This window comes from Chlamydomonas reinhardtii, chromosome 2, assembly GCF_000002595.2.
Source record: "Chlamydomonas reinhardtii strain CC-503 cw92 mt+ chromosome 2, whole genome shotgun sequence".
NCBI classification, from domain to species: domain Eukaryota; kingdom Viridiplantae; phylum Chlorophyta; class Chlorophyceae; order Chlamydomonadales; family Chlamydomonadaceae; genus Chlamydomonas; species Chlamydomonas reinhardtii.
The window spans coordinates 9,014,218-9,025,008 of NC_057005.1; the positions used below are offsets into that span (position 1 = coordinate 9,014,218).

Below are 10,791 nucleotides of genomic sequence, written 5' to 3' on the forward strand. Positions count from 1 at the left end.
ATCCCCATTTCGCGCTCAAGGCGGTAGTAGAGAAGGGATGTGGTGCGCAGGCTGATGACACTGTGCATGTGTATGCGCGAGCAGCAGGATTTTGCTGATGTGGTGGTGGCACCCAGCGACCGAAGGAGGGGTTCCAAGGTGTTTGACACAGTGCCGCCGTGGCCCAGCGTAACAATCTGCTCCTTTTTATATACTACGTCCCAGCCTGCATCCCGCAGGGCGTCGGCTAGGCGAGTGTGCTGGGCTTGTTTCTGGTCACACTTTTCGCTGTGGTGGAGGTCCGATGTGTAACCAACTTCTATCAGGTAGACTTTGTGTTGCCGTCGGCCGGCGGTTGTAAGGCCGCGGGGCCCACTAGCCCCCACGTTGGAGCGTGGTAGGGATGGGATGAACAGGATGTCAGGCCTCATCCTTTTTCGGTCGGCCTCGGGGATATTGTTGCGCAGCATCCATTTGGGGGGGCAGGTGCCCGCACAGTATTCGGGGCGTGCATCTGCACTGCTTGCGTCCATCAGCATGTACCCGCCACCGTTGGCGCCATGGTGCAGGCATTCCGCGATCATACGGACGGCGGCATTGTGTTTGGCGATGCGGGCCCCAACAAGTTGGGGGTGCGCACAGTGGCCGGCAAGGTGGCCTGCGTTGCCCCGTTCGGGGGGGGATCCAGCGCGCTGGTGAATCGGGGCGCAGAGTGCACATGTGTCACTTGCACGTAGTTTGAACAGCGCAAGCCGGGCGGGGCAGATGAGGCCTCCCTGTCTGGCGTTCTGGATGAAGCGTCGGAGGCTGTGCCCAGCGCCGGGGTGCGTCATGTAGGCGGTGCTGGCCCTGGTGTCCAGGTGTGGGGCGGACTCCGCCCACTTGGTCGTGTAGAGTGTGTGTTTGGAATGACCGCCATGGGAGGAAGGGTCTAGTGTTTTCAGGAGGCCCCGATTGAGGTCCGAGATGTAGTGCACGGTGGTAGAGCCGTCTTCCCGCGTCCGGGTCGTTGCTGGCCACCAGTGTGTGGCGTGGGGGTTATTGTCAGCGAGCTCCGAGACGTCAGCCGGTTTAGTGCTTGTAGCTACGTCTGCTGCACCTTTATCGGCTTCTTCATTACCGTGCAGACCCGTGTGAGAAACGACTTTAAGGAAAACGGTGTGTGCGTCCCTCTTCGCTCGTGCATGGAGCAAATCGGCGATCGAACTCAGAAGTGCCTTATGTTTGCTCAGATGTAAGCGGCGTGGTTCGTTAATAGCCCGTTTAATTAGATACAAGCTTGCAGCTGAGTCACTGGCAATGGTTAGCGTTTTCTTCGCGAACATACTAGTTTCAGGGCAGAGGGCAGGTCCACTCCCATGAAAATTTGGGCGAGTCGTCAAAGTGCGCGTTCGGCCGCGCATATCTATATATTTAATACCCATTAGCAAAGCAGTCTATGGCACCCGGGGCTATATCGCGGGCGTTCCCGAGTTCATTCCCGCCTCGTCGCGGGTCGGGGCCGAGCCCATGCTGAGCGTCCGCCCAGCGCCACCGCGCTTGTTTTTACAAATGACGCCCGGCACTGGGTCTTGCAACGATATAACCTACAACTCCTGCGCGCTAGATTGTAAAAACGGGCAAACGTAAGGAAGATGGCGCGCATGCTCAGACAAAATGATGTAGACCAGGGCACAAGTGGTGCTCTGGGGGCAAGCGCCGGCCCTATCTGTCTCCTTATAACATATGAATACTATAACTGGCGCGTGCCGGGGCGTGCGGGCGAGCACAAGGGTCTGCCAAGTAAGTCTCCGGGCTGGGTGCCACGGGCACACAGCTGCCGCGGCGCTTGGCCTTCCCCGAGCTCCCCGACACGTTCCCTTGCCGCGTTGGGCCACGCAACCCGGTTCTGCCTCGTGGCCGACATATCCTCGAATACATTTTGTTACATGCATGTTGGCCGCACGCCTTGTCGGTGTATAAACCGCTTAGGCAGGTAGGAACCTCCTCGTCACGCCTCATCCGCACGCAGCCGCGCGCGCAGCCTGATCTCCCATGCCTCCACGCTAAGCCATTCTTTCTTACGAGTGCATCAATTAATGCTTAATTGTTCATGGAAGAATGCATTTAGCTAGCACTGTGGGCATGCATGCGCATGCGTGCCATCTACACGTACATACGCTACTACTATGCGCGCGCACGCTTAGCTTGGCGTGGCTGCAACGCCTGCTGCTGCAGAGGCAGCAGGTTGGTGATGTCGCCCAAGCCCGTGCGGGTGCGCCGGGGCTGCTGCTGCTGCTGCTCCTGTTGCTGCATGGTGTAGCCAAAGATTTCCGTCATTGGCGTGTCTGGGTCTTCTGTCCGCGTGGCCACTCCGCGCATGGAAGTAGCACCCATGACTGCCGCCGCCTCCGCCACACCCAGCAGTGCGCCTCCTGCCACGGGGCCTCCGTGGTACCAGGTGCCACGTGTAGCTGTGAAGTCGAAGTCGCCATCTGCAGAAGCTTCCAGTCGCCATAACTTCAGGTTGGGGTTGCCGTGGAAATCAGAGGAGATGGCCACCATGCGGTCGGTTGATGCCATCATGACGTAGTCGCTCGGATCGTGGCCAGGCAGTAGCACAGTAGTCAGGGTGTCGCGGATTACGCGGGCATCAGCGACAGGCAAGGCGCTGGTGGTCTGCACATGTGTACACAGATAGGGGGCAACCAATCAAGGAAGGCAAGCAAGGAAGGTATTAAGCCGCATAAATCAGCACCCTCGCTCCCACAACTCACCGCAACAATGAGTTTTGTTGCAAGCCGGGCTGCTGCAGTATTGTTGAACGCGGATGCTACTCGTGAAATGTCCTCCGCAAGGATAGGCGTGGGCGGCACGGGTGGCTCCGGGGGTGGTGAATTATTGCTGCTTTGGGGCGGCAGTGGTGGCGGCGGGGGCACAGGCACACGGCCACCACCAGAGCTGGTCAGTCGCTCATGCCAACCGCGGAGAGAATCAGGGCTGAAGCTGGTGCCAAACAGGGACTTGACGGCAGACGCAACACCCCACCAGAACACGTTGCGGCTGAGGTCTGTCAGCTCCACGCTGTTGCTGCAGGTGCCAGCAGCAGTGACAGGGCCCTTTGACTGGGCCACGGCCCAATGCACAAGTAGCTCTGCCGGTGAGATAGTGGACCCGGAAAAGACAACACTGGGCTTCTCAAGGGCGGGCGGATTGGCAGTCACTGCGTTGGCAAGTGCGTGGGCGGCGGCATTGAAGTGGGTAGCTGGCACGGCAGCAGTGCCCGCCCCCTTGCCGCCAGGCCGCCGTACTGCCGCGGCCAGCGTACCAGCCACGGTGTGCACGGCAGGCAGCGGAAGACGCACAAATGTCTCGGCGGATGAGTTGTTGACGTGCACTACGGCGACGCCGTTCCGTGCGTCGACTGCCACACCAGCAGGGCTGGAGAACGCACGGGCTGTGCAGCTGCTGGTGGGGTCGGTATGGACTGCAACTGTGCCGTAGATCTGATTGGCCTCCTCCTCTGCCTTCTTCGCATCCTTCACACAGCCCGTGCACAGGTTGCACTTGTGGCCCCGGCCCGTGGGCTCTTTCCAGCTGGGAAAGTTTGTGTGAAGCACATAGGTGAAGTCCAGGGGGCCCTTTCCCCAACGGACCGTGCCGCTGCAGGCGCCCATGCACCAACTGGGCGCCAGCTCCTCCTCCACAGGCTCCAGCGCATGAAACGCCGTTGAGTTAGTGGTAGAGCCGTGGCCCACACACCAGCCTCTGCGTTTGCCCATACCAGCCTCGGCAGACAGGTCCTGTGGGCGCACGGTGAGGGGAGGAAAGGGTGAAACCGTGCCAACCAACCGGTGCTGGTGCCCATGCCGGCGCGGATGGTGGCAATCATATGTGCATAGCATATGTATGACACCAGATAGGACATCCGAGGCGCGGGTACGCGAAAAACGTGCAGGCCGGGACCGGGCGCGAAACATGCGAATCCGCGCACACGAATTGCGTCCACATATGCGCGCCGTTTGGGCCGCAAACTTGGGCTGCGCCCAACCCATATGCCCTAGATAGAACTTTTGGAGCTGTCGGAATTATATCGGCCAGCCTGGACCAGAGCGGCCATCAGCGGTTCCATGCGCGCGCGCCGGGGCAGCTCCAGGACGCGTCAAATTCAGGCACGCCGCGTCTGTGTGCTTATGAGACCGCATACAACATATGGCCGGCCGCGGGCACGTGAAAATACGGCCCTACCAGCCAATCGGCATGGTGCGATGCTCGCGCACAAGAACCCTGTCGTGCACTCGCTCGTTATTGCTCTTCCGACCCGGCAAACAAGCCTTACATGAGGTCTAGTTAGAACTTTTGCGGTCGGGAATTTCTTAGCGGCGCTGCGCTGTGCGCTGCCGGTCCAATCGCCAAACCGCTCGCGGAACTAGTCTCCCCGCTCCCTCGCTGGGCCCGTTAAGAAATTCCCGTCGCGACAGACTGGTCGGTATGGTAGCAAGGATTGCATTATGCCTGGCTGGGGCATCTAACTGCGCGCGCCGAGCACCTGCACGCGACACATGCTCACCGCGCACAGCCAAAGCAGCGCCACAAGTCCGCTCCGAAAGCTGGGGGCTTTCATACGTACTTTCTAAGACTATGAAGGTTGTTTGGAACCGATAGGGACAGCTAGGGCCGTGGAAGTCGGCCGGTCGGTCGGTTCAGTCGCGATTGGACATGGTGGGACGCAGGGCGGCGAGTTTAATGCTAGGCCCCGGGGCGGGGACGTTCTAAGTACATGAATGGCCGAAAACCGCGGCCGAAGCAGCAAAGCACGGTGGTCGCCCGGTTTCGGCCCCATCGCGATGGGAGTGGACCTGCCCTCTGCCCTGACTAGTTTCACCTCCGAATTCTTCCAGGGCTGCACGAATTGCAGCGAGCTCGGCGCGTGTAATAGTGTTAGTGCAGCCAAATCCATTTGGGTTTACGTAGACCACACGGTCTTTATGCCAAGCACAAGCCCCAGCCACTTGTAGTTCTCTACCGTTTTCAGTTGTTATCTTGGATACCGAGCCATCGGTCCATACAATTTCCTCGGGGTTGTGGGCCAGCGGCAGTGTACGTTGGAATTGTGTCCGATTCAACCTCGGTGTCGCTGGAGCTTCGTCAGGCGTGACCATAGTGGCAATGTTCTGGTGAGTTGCGAGGTACTTGGCATGTTTGGAGATGTGACGTGGGATGTGGGGACACGACGTGTTTAACGTACCTGACCCGAGGTGGGTGTCAGCGACGGTTGCGGGCGCGTGGGGACCGGCTACCAGTGAGGAGCGAAGGCCTTTCCAGCTCTGCGTGAAGGCGTTTAGCCCAGCTGTGTTGCCAACGGCAACCAGTATGGCTCCGCGTTGCTTCTGCAGGGGCACGTCAGTGCCGAGTCCAGGCTCCATCCCAGCTGTGCCTGGGGAGTCCAGTTCTCCGTTCGTCCAGGTGGCGAGTCGGCGGCAGAGCGGGTGGGTTAGCCACTGTGTGTGTGGGTAAGTTGCGCACTTTGGGAGGACTAGAATGGTCAGTGTGGGTTCCGGGGAGTTGTTGACTGTCTCGGCACTGGCGAGGGCCCATACGAGGGCCTGTCGTGAGGCATCGGGGTTTGCAGGAGGGTGTGCATAGTGGAGCCCCGTCCATGCAGTGCTGTAGGCATCGTGTTGGGCGCCGAACACCACATTAGCGGCTTCCCGGCTCCAGTATTCATCGGCATCGGTCGTGTGGTTCAGGGGCGAGGCAAACATTTCCTTGACCCTCCCCCTGCCGGTGTTTCGCAGGCTGCGCACAACGGCTCGGACGGTTGCCGAGGGGAGGGACGTCTGGTGCTGTGGTGCCGTCTTATGATCAGTTTGCCCCGGGTCGCGCCGGTATCTGTGCAGCAGGGCAGCCACCGCCTCCTCGAAGGCCTTGGTCCGGTTGTTGCTGGTCCGGTTGAAGCTTTCCCAGAGCGTTTGAAGGCGTGCGTAGGTGAGCATGCCAAGCCAACGTCCGCTGGGTTCATAGACATGGGCCTCTCGGGGGAGGGCCCGGCCTGCTGTGGGGGTAGTGATGGCGTAGCTGCCTGGGGGGGAAACGTCGTGGTAGGGATCGCTGGGGACGGTAGAGATGATGGTTGCTGCGCGGGTCACCCGTGCACGCGTTGCTTGATCGTCCGGGTCGTCATCGTGTCGGCCCTGACGTTGCCGCATTGTCAGGTTGCGATCCTTTGGAGGCCGTGTGGGGCGGGCGGGTGCATCAGGTCCCGCAGCAAGTCGGTTGGTGTATTCTGAGATCAGCTCCTCCCACTCGAGGTCATGCTTAAGGTCACGCTCACGCTCATTGCTGTTTGCCCACGTAACTTGGCGCAGGAGACGAGTCGACCTCGATGAAAAGAGGGCCGCACGTGGGGCATGTGTTGTCTCGAATGGCCCGGGCGCAGGTGCGGTGGGCGGCGCGTGTGCGGGTAGGATGCCGGCGGGTTGGGCCGCTGTTGCTGTGTCTGCGTCTGTCGTGCCGGCCCCGTCCGGGTGGGGCTGCGTCGCGCGTGGGCGAGCCTGCAGTGGGTGCTTGAAGCAGCGCACGTCTGTGACCGTGGCGTAGCCCATGCGTGAGAAGGCGGTGACTAGGCCAGGTGGGATAACAGGTGGCTTCCATTGGACCGCGAAGTATGGCTCGCGGGTGTTGGTTGTGTCCTCGCCCGCTTTGCGTTTGCGTGCAATTTCCTTATCTGTGACAGTTTGTTGGTTTGTGCGGTACAGGATGGCCGCCAGCTCCTGGCCATCATTATCCAGGTCGTAGGTAAGCTGCGCATCTCCGTTGGTGCAGTCATCAGTAGGAGGGTGGACCAGGTCCTTGACTACACGTTCCCGGGCTAGTTTCCAGAGTGTTTGCTTGCCCCGCCGGTGAGACAGCCTGAGTGGTGAGGCTTGCTGCCTATCGTCCGCTTCCATCAGGTCGTGCTGACTATCGTCCACTTCCATTTGGTCGTGCTCAGGTGCTGCGGCGTCGACATCCATTGGGTCCTCAGCGGCGGCCGCGGCTGGCTGCCCTTGGTGGAGAAGGTAGGTTTGCACGGCGCCAGTAGACGGCGTGGTCGCATTCGCAGTGAGCAGAGTGGTTATTGTGGGGGCCAGGGGCCGTTGCGTGCGGGTAACCGGGGTTCGGTTGTTGAATGAAGGGGGGTCCCTTGGGTGGGGCTTGCAGAGGTGGTTGTGCCTGCTCATGTCTTTTGCCAGGGCCGTGAACACTGAACGTGCCGTTTCGTACCCACGTGTGCCAACGGCCAGGCTTTCGTCTCCATTTGTGAGGCGCATAGCCGTGCTGATTGCGGCTTTATCACCGGTGAGCAGGTCGTCGGGTGTTGTGCGCGTGTTTTCTGCAATGCGGGCCTTTTGGGCGGCGTGTTTCGTGACGCGGCGGGAGTGGGCAGTTGGGTGTGTGGGAGTACGCATGACGGGCGTCTTCCGTGGCCGGGTCTGCAGGTTGGCTTCGGGTTGGGCGACGGGAGCTGCGGTATCCGCGGCTGGGGCAGGAGTTGGGGCCATCTGCCCCAAGGCAGTTGGCGTGTATTGCAAGGGCGGGTTGTGATAGAGTGGGCTGGCTTCTTCGATGTCCATTTGGGTTGTTGTGTTTGGGGCTGGGGTGAGGGGCTGTGGGGCGGGGCCTCCCGTCATGAGTGCGGTGAGGGGTGGTGCCATGCCTGGGGGTCGAGGGTCGTTCCGTGCGGAGAGGGCCTGGAGTTCTTCCAGGGGTGGGATCACACGCTGGGTAGGCGGAAGCGGGTTCGGGCTCCCGTGTTTTTCCGGTGGCATTTGGTCTCCGTCCAATCCCGCCGTGGCAACCAGGGCCAGACTCAGCCTGTTGAGTGCAACCTTGTGTTTGTGGCGGACCCTGCTTGCCCCCAGGAGTTTCTCGAGCTCCCGGGTGCTAATCAGATGGCGGCTCGTATTGCGGTCGACCAAGTGGCTGAATTCGAGCTGGAGTTCCGCGAGCGGGAGCACGTGTTCGACAGGGAGGGGTGCTGCCGCACGCGCTGCAGCTGCGGCGTCCAAAGCCTCGACAATTGACCAGGTAGGGGTGGTATACGGTGTGCCCTTGTAAAAGAGCTGTATACCATGCTCACGAGCGAGGGTCATCTGTTGCAGAGTTGTGAAGAAGCGCCCTCTGTCTGCAGGTAGGTGGTGTGCGAGGCTCGTACCCGCCAGGCTATGCTGCCGTGGCAGGAGGGCACGGGTAACCACGCCCAGTCGGCCTGTGTCGTTTAGAGCAAGGACAAGCGCGCGGTTGGCCACACGCGCGTACTGGGGTAAGAGTGAGCCCAGTCCTAGGCCATATTCATCGATTGGGAGAAGGGTGGTACGGGTAGGGAAGCTGCGTGGCAGCCCGTAGCACCGTTTTGCGTAACCGGCCAGTGCAGCGTCAAAGTTTGCGATGTCCTGTTTCGTGTATGGCATCGCAGCAAATGCATAGGCGATTGAGGTGTGGACGCATTGCTGCAGCATGCGTAGGCGTTGTGCCGGCGTGGCCAGTGACGTGGCTATGGCCGTGCCCTTTTCTTTCACAGTTTCCGTGACGCGGGAGACTTGCGCCTTCCAGTCTAGTGAGAAGGTGAGTTGCACCCCCAGGTATTTGTAGGGTTTTGTGGGCGGGTAGTACGGTACAGTGGTGTTACCAATTCGTAGCTTGTTAGTCAGTTCACGGTGCATCGCGTTCAGCGTGGTATGGCCGGTGGGTCCGTCGAGGGTCGGGGTGGACCGGGACTTGTTGTGCCAGATGGCGGTAGCTGCGCACTTGGTGTGATTGACTCGCAGGCTTGCCCAGTCTGCATAGTCCGAGATTTTGTCACATTGGATCTGCAGGTCTTCCAGCGTTGTGGTCAGGGCCGCCAAGTCGTCAGCGTACGCGGCGGCGCTGCAGTGGTACCGTGCATTGTCCTCCGGGCTGAGGCATCCGTAGCGGTAGCCCCGCCCACCTGCGTGGAGCCACCGCACAAGCGGTTCCATGAACAAGATAAACAGTACCGGTGACAGGGTGTCACCTTGCACCGTGCCACGTTCTATTGGGATGGCGGATGTGCATCCATGTTCAGTACGAATGCGGGTGGTGGCGTGCGCGTATAGGTTGCGGACTGCGCGTATCAGGTCGTCAGGCAGGCCCAGATCGAACATAATCTGGAGTAGCCTGTCCTGATCGATTGTGTTAAACGCAGAGCTGTAGTCAACATTCACTGCGTATACGTCTTTCCCATACAGGGCAGCGTCCTCCAGTACATGCACAAGGTTCAGTATCTGCCGTTCCGTGTTGCAGTAGGCCCGGAAGCCCTCCTGTGATTCGCTGAACAGCTGGAGTGGGCCTGCCAGTTCACCGATGCCCAGGGTGAGCATAGAAGTGTACAGTTTATAGCAAGTGTTGGCTAGAGCGATGGGCCTCTTGTTCTTGATGTCAAGAGCGTCCCCAGGTTTTGGGAGCAGGACCGTGTCTGAAGTGGCCCAGGACTCCGGGATTGTGGACTTGACGTACATGATCTTCAGTGTGTTGTGTAGGGCTCGCTTCATGCCGTGAGGCAAGATGCGGAGCAGCTCGTTCGGAATGCCGTCTGGGCCCGTGGCTTTGTTACGAGAGAGGTGGGCGATACAGTGGTCGAAGTTGGCGGGGTCTGCCATGCTAGAAAGCATGGAGTGTGCTTCCGGGTGCCTGTTACGCTCAAGCGTAAAGGCGTCCGTAGCGTTAGGTAGTTCGAACGGGTACCCACGCGTTGCGCCGGGCGACAGGCGATATTCGCCTGTGCGGGGCCCTCGTGGGGGTGCTGACAGTTTGCGGAAGTGCCCTTCCAGGGCGGTTAGAATGCTGGGAGGGTCGGTTACCACCTCGCCTGTTTCAGGGTTGCGGACCGCGGGGAGGCCACGTTCGGTTGCTTCTTTCTGAAAGATGCGTTTGTGCCCTTGCGCAGGCCTGGTGGCGAGCGTGTGCTGGAGGGCAGCGGCAGCAGCTTCACGCTGCGCTTTGGCTCGGTCCGCCACCAACTGGCGGTGTTGGGCTTGGCAGTCCTTTATCTGACCTCGTATGGCGGCAGCCTCTCCTTCCGTTGTTGTGTCTGGCGCTGCACCGCCGGCTGTCAGGTTAGTGAGGGTTTGCTTGAGTTCCACCTCCTTGTCCCATAATGGTTTAAGATGTCGGGCAGCTGACCGGGAAAGATGGTGTTTCCCGGTGAGTGGCGGTTTTAGTGTGCACTCTTCAAGTAGGCAGGTGAGGCCGTCTTCGAGAGCCTTGCCTAACCGCTCAGCCAACTGGTTCACGTCGGTTTGTTGTACAATTCTGTTGTGCGCCAAGTCCCATTGCATTGTATTTGCCGGGTAGGTGGTTGGGTTTTTAGTGTGCTGTTTTTGTTTTAGAGCATTGTCAATCACCTGCACCGCGCCCTTGCTGGCATTGTGCAGGTCTGCCGTGGCCTCGACCATTATGTCCTCCAAGTGGGCGGCAGCGGCGGCCAGCTGCTTCTTGGTGATTGGAAGCGTCACGCGAGACCAGCGTGGGCTGTCTTCAGATGTTGTTGCTGGTGGCGCTGCGGGCTGCGGTGCTTCCCATAGGTGCAGCGCGTCAGCAGGCAGTTTTACGTGTACAGGTTTATGGTCAAAGTTACCCGCGACTGTACTTACGTGCTCGTGTGGGCTGGGGCACGCGGTGAGCGTTGTCGTGCACATGAGTATGTCATCTATGCGGCTGCGGTGCGTTGTGACACCATGTTGTGTTTGTTCATAGGACCATTCGCCCTCTGTGGTCATGGTGCCTCGTGCGGGTAATAAGCCAGTTTGTGCCAGAAAGCGTTGGTGTAGT

The 10,791-nt window shown here is 60.0% G+C and overlaps 4 protein-coding genes across 6 annotated transcripts; 3 read left to right on the forward strand and 1 right to left on the reverse strand.

The window, feature by feature from the left end:
- Window positions 1-1,891: 1,891 nt before the first annotated feature.
- On the reverse strand, window positions 1,892-4,728 carry CHLRE_02g143047v5 (uncharacterized protein). The gene is made up of 3 exons (XM_043060206.1): window positions 4,207-4,728; window positions 2,736-3,761; window positions 1,892-2,637 (listed from the first exon to the last, which is right to left on the reverse strand). Exons 2-3 carry the CDS (start codon window positions 3,738-3,740, stop codon window positions 2,146-2,148), a joined length of 1,497 nt encoding a protein of 498 aa, XP_042927947.1. The 5' UTR covers window positions 3,741-3,761; window positions 4,207-4,728; the 3' UTR covers window positions 1,892-2,145.
- Window positions 4,729-4,808: 80 nt separating this feature from the next.
- CHLRE_02g143067v5 (uncharacterized protein) lies at window positions 4,809-7,580 on the forward strand. 2 transcript variants are annotated; one of them, XM_043060208.1, is made up of 4 exons: window positions 4,859-5,135; window positions 5,355-5,471; window positions 5,757-5,946; window positions 6,327-6,980. In XM_043060208.1, exons 1-3 carry the CDS (start codon window positions 5,128-5,130, stop codon window positions 5,821-5,823), a joined length of 192 nt encoding a protein of 63 aa, XP_042927949.1. In that variant the 5' UTR covers window positions 4,859-5,127; the 3' UTR covers window positions 5,824-5,946; window positions 6,327-6,980. The 2 variants fall into 2 exon arrangements, with proteins under 2 accessions (XP_042927948.1, XP_042927949.1); XM_043060207.1 differs by having other exon boundaries at window positions 4,809-5,135; window positions 5,757-7,580.
- CHLRE_02g143087v5 (uncharacterized protein) lies at window positions 4,829-10,790 on the forward strand. Of its 2 annotated transcripts, XM_043060210.1 has the most exons (12): window positions 4,829-5,135; window positions 5,355-5,447; window positions 5,757-5,946; window positions 6,327-6,397; window positions 6,717-6,756; window positions 6,953-7,019; window positions 7,245-7,299; window positions 7,863-8,028; window positions 8,132-8,565; window positions 8,817-9,581; window positions 9,908-10,076; window positions 10,395-10,790. In XM_043060210.1, the coding sequence occupies exons 3-8, from the start codon at window positions 5,820-5,822 to the stop codon at window positions 8,022-8,024; spliced, it is 522 nt and encodes a 173-aa protein (XP_042927951.1). In that variant the 5' UTR covers window positions 4,829-5,135; window positions 5,355-5,447; window positions 5,757-5,819; the 3' UTR covers window positions 8,025-8,028; window positions 8,132-8,565; window positions 8,817-9,581; window positions 9,908-10,076; window positions 10,395-10,790. The 2 variants fall into 2 exon arrangements, with proteins under 2 accessions (XP_042927951.1, XP_042927952.1); XM_043060209.1 differs by having other exon boundaries at window positions 7,863-10,790.
- CHLRE_02g143107v5 (uncharacterized protein) lies at window positions 8,439-10,790 on the forward strand. The gene is made up of 2 exons (XM_043060211.1): window positions 8,439-8,565; window positions 8,817-10,790. Exons 1-2 carry the CDS (start codon window positions 8,497-8,499, stop codon window positions 8,982-8,984), a joined length of 237 nt encoding a protein of 78 aa, XP_042927950.1. The 5' UTR covers window positions 8,439-8,496; the 3' UTR covers window positions 8,985-10,790.
- Window position 10,791: the final 1 nt, after the last annotated feature.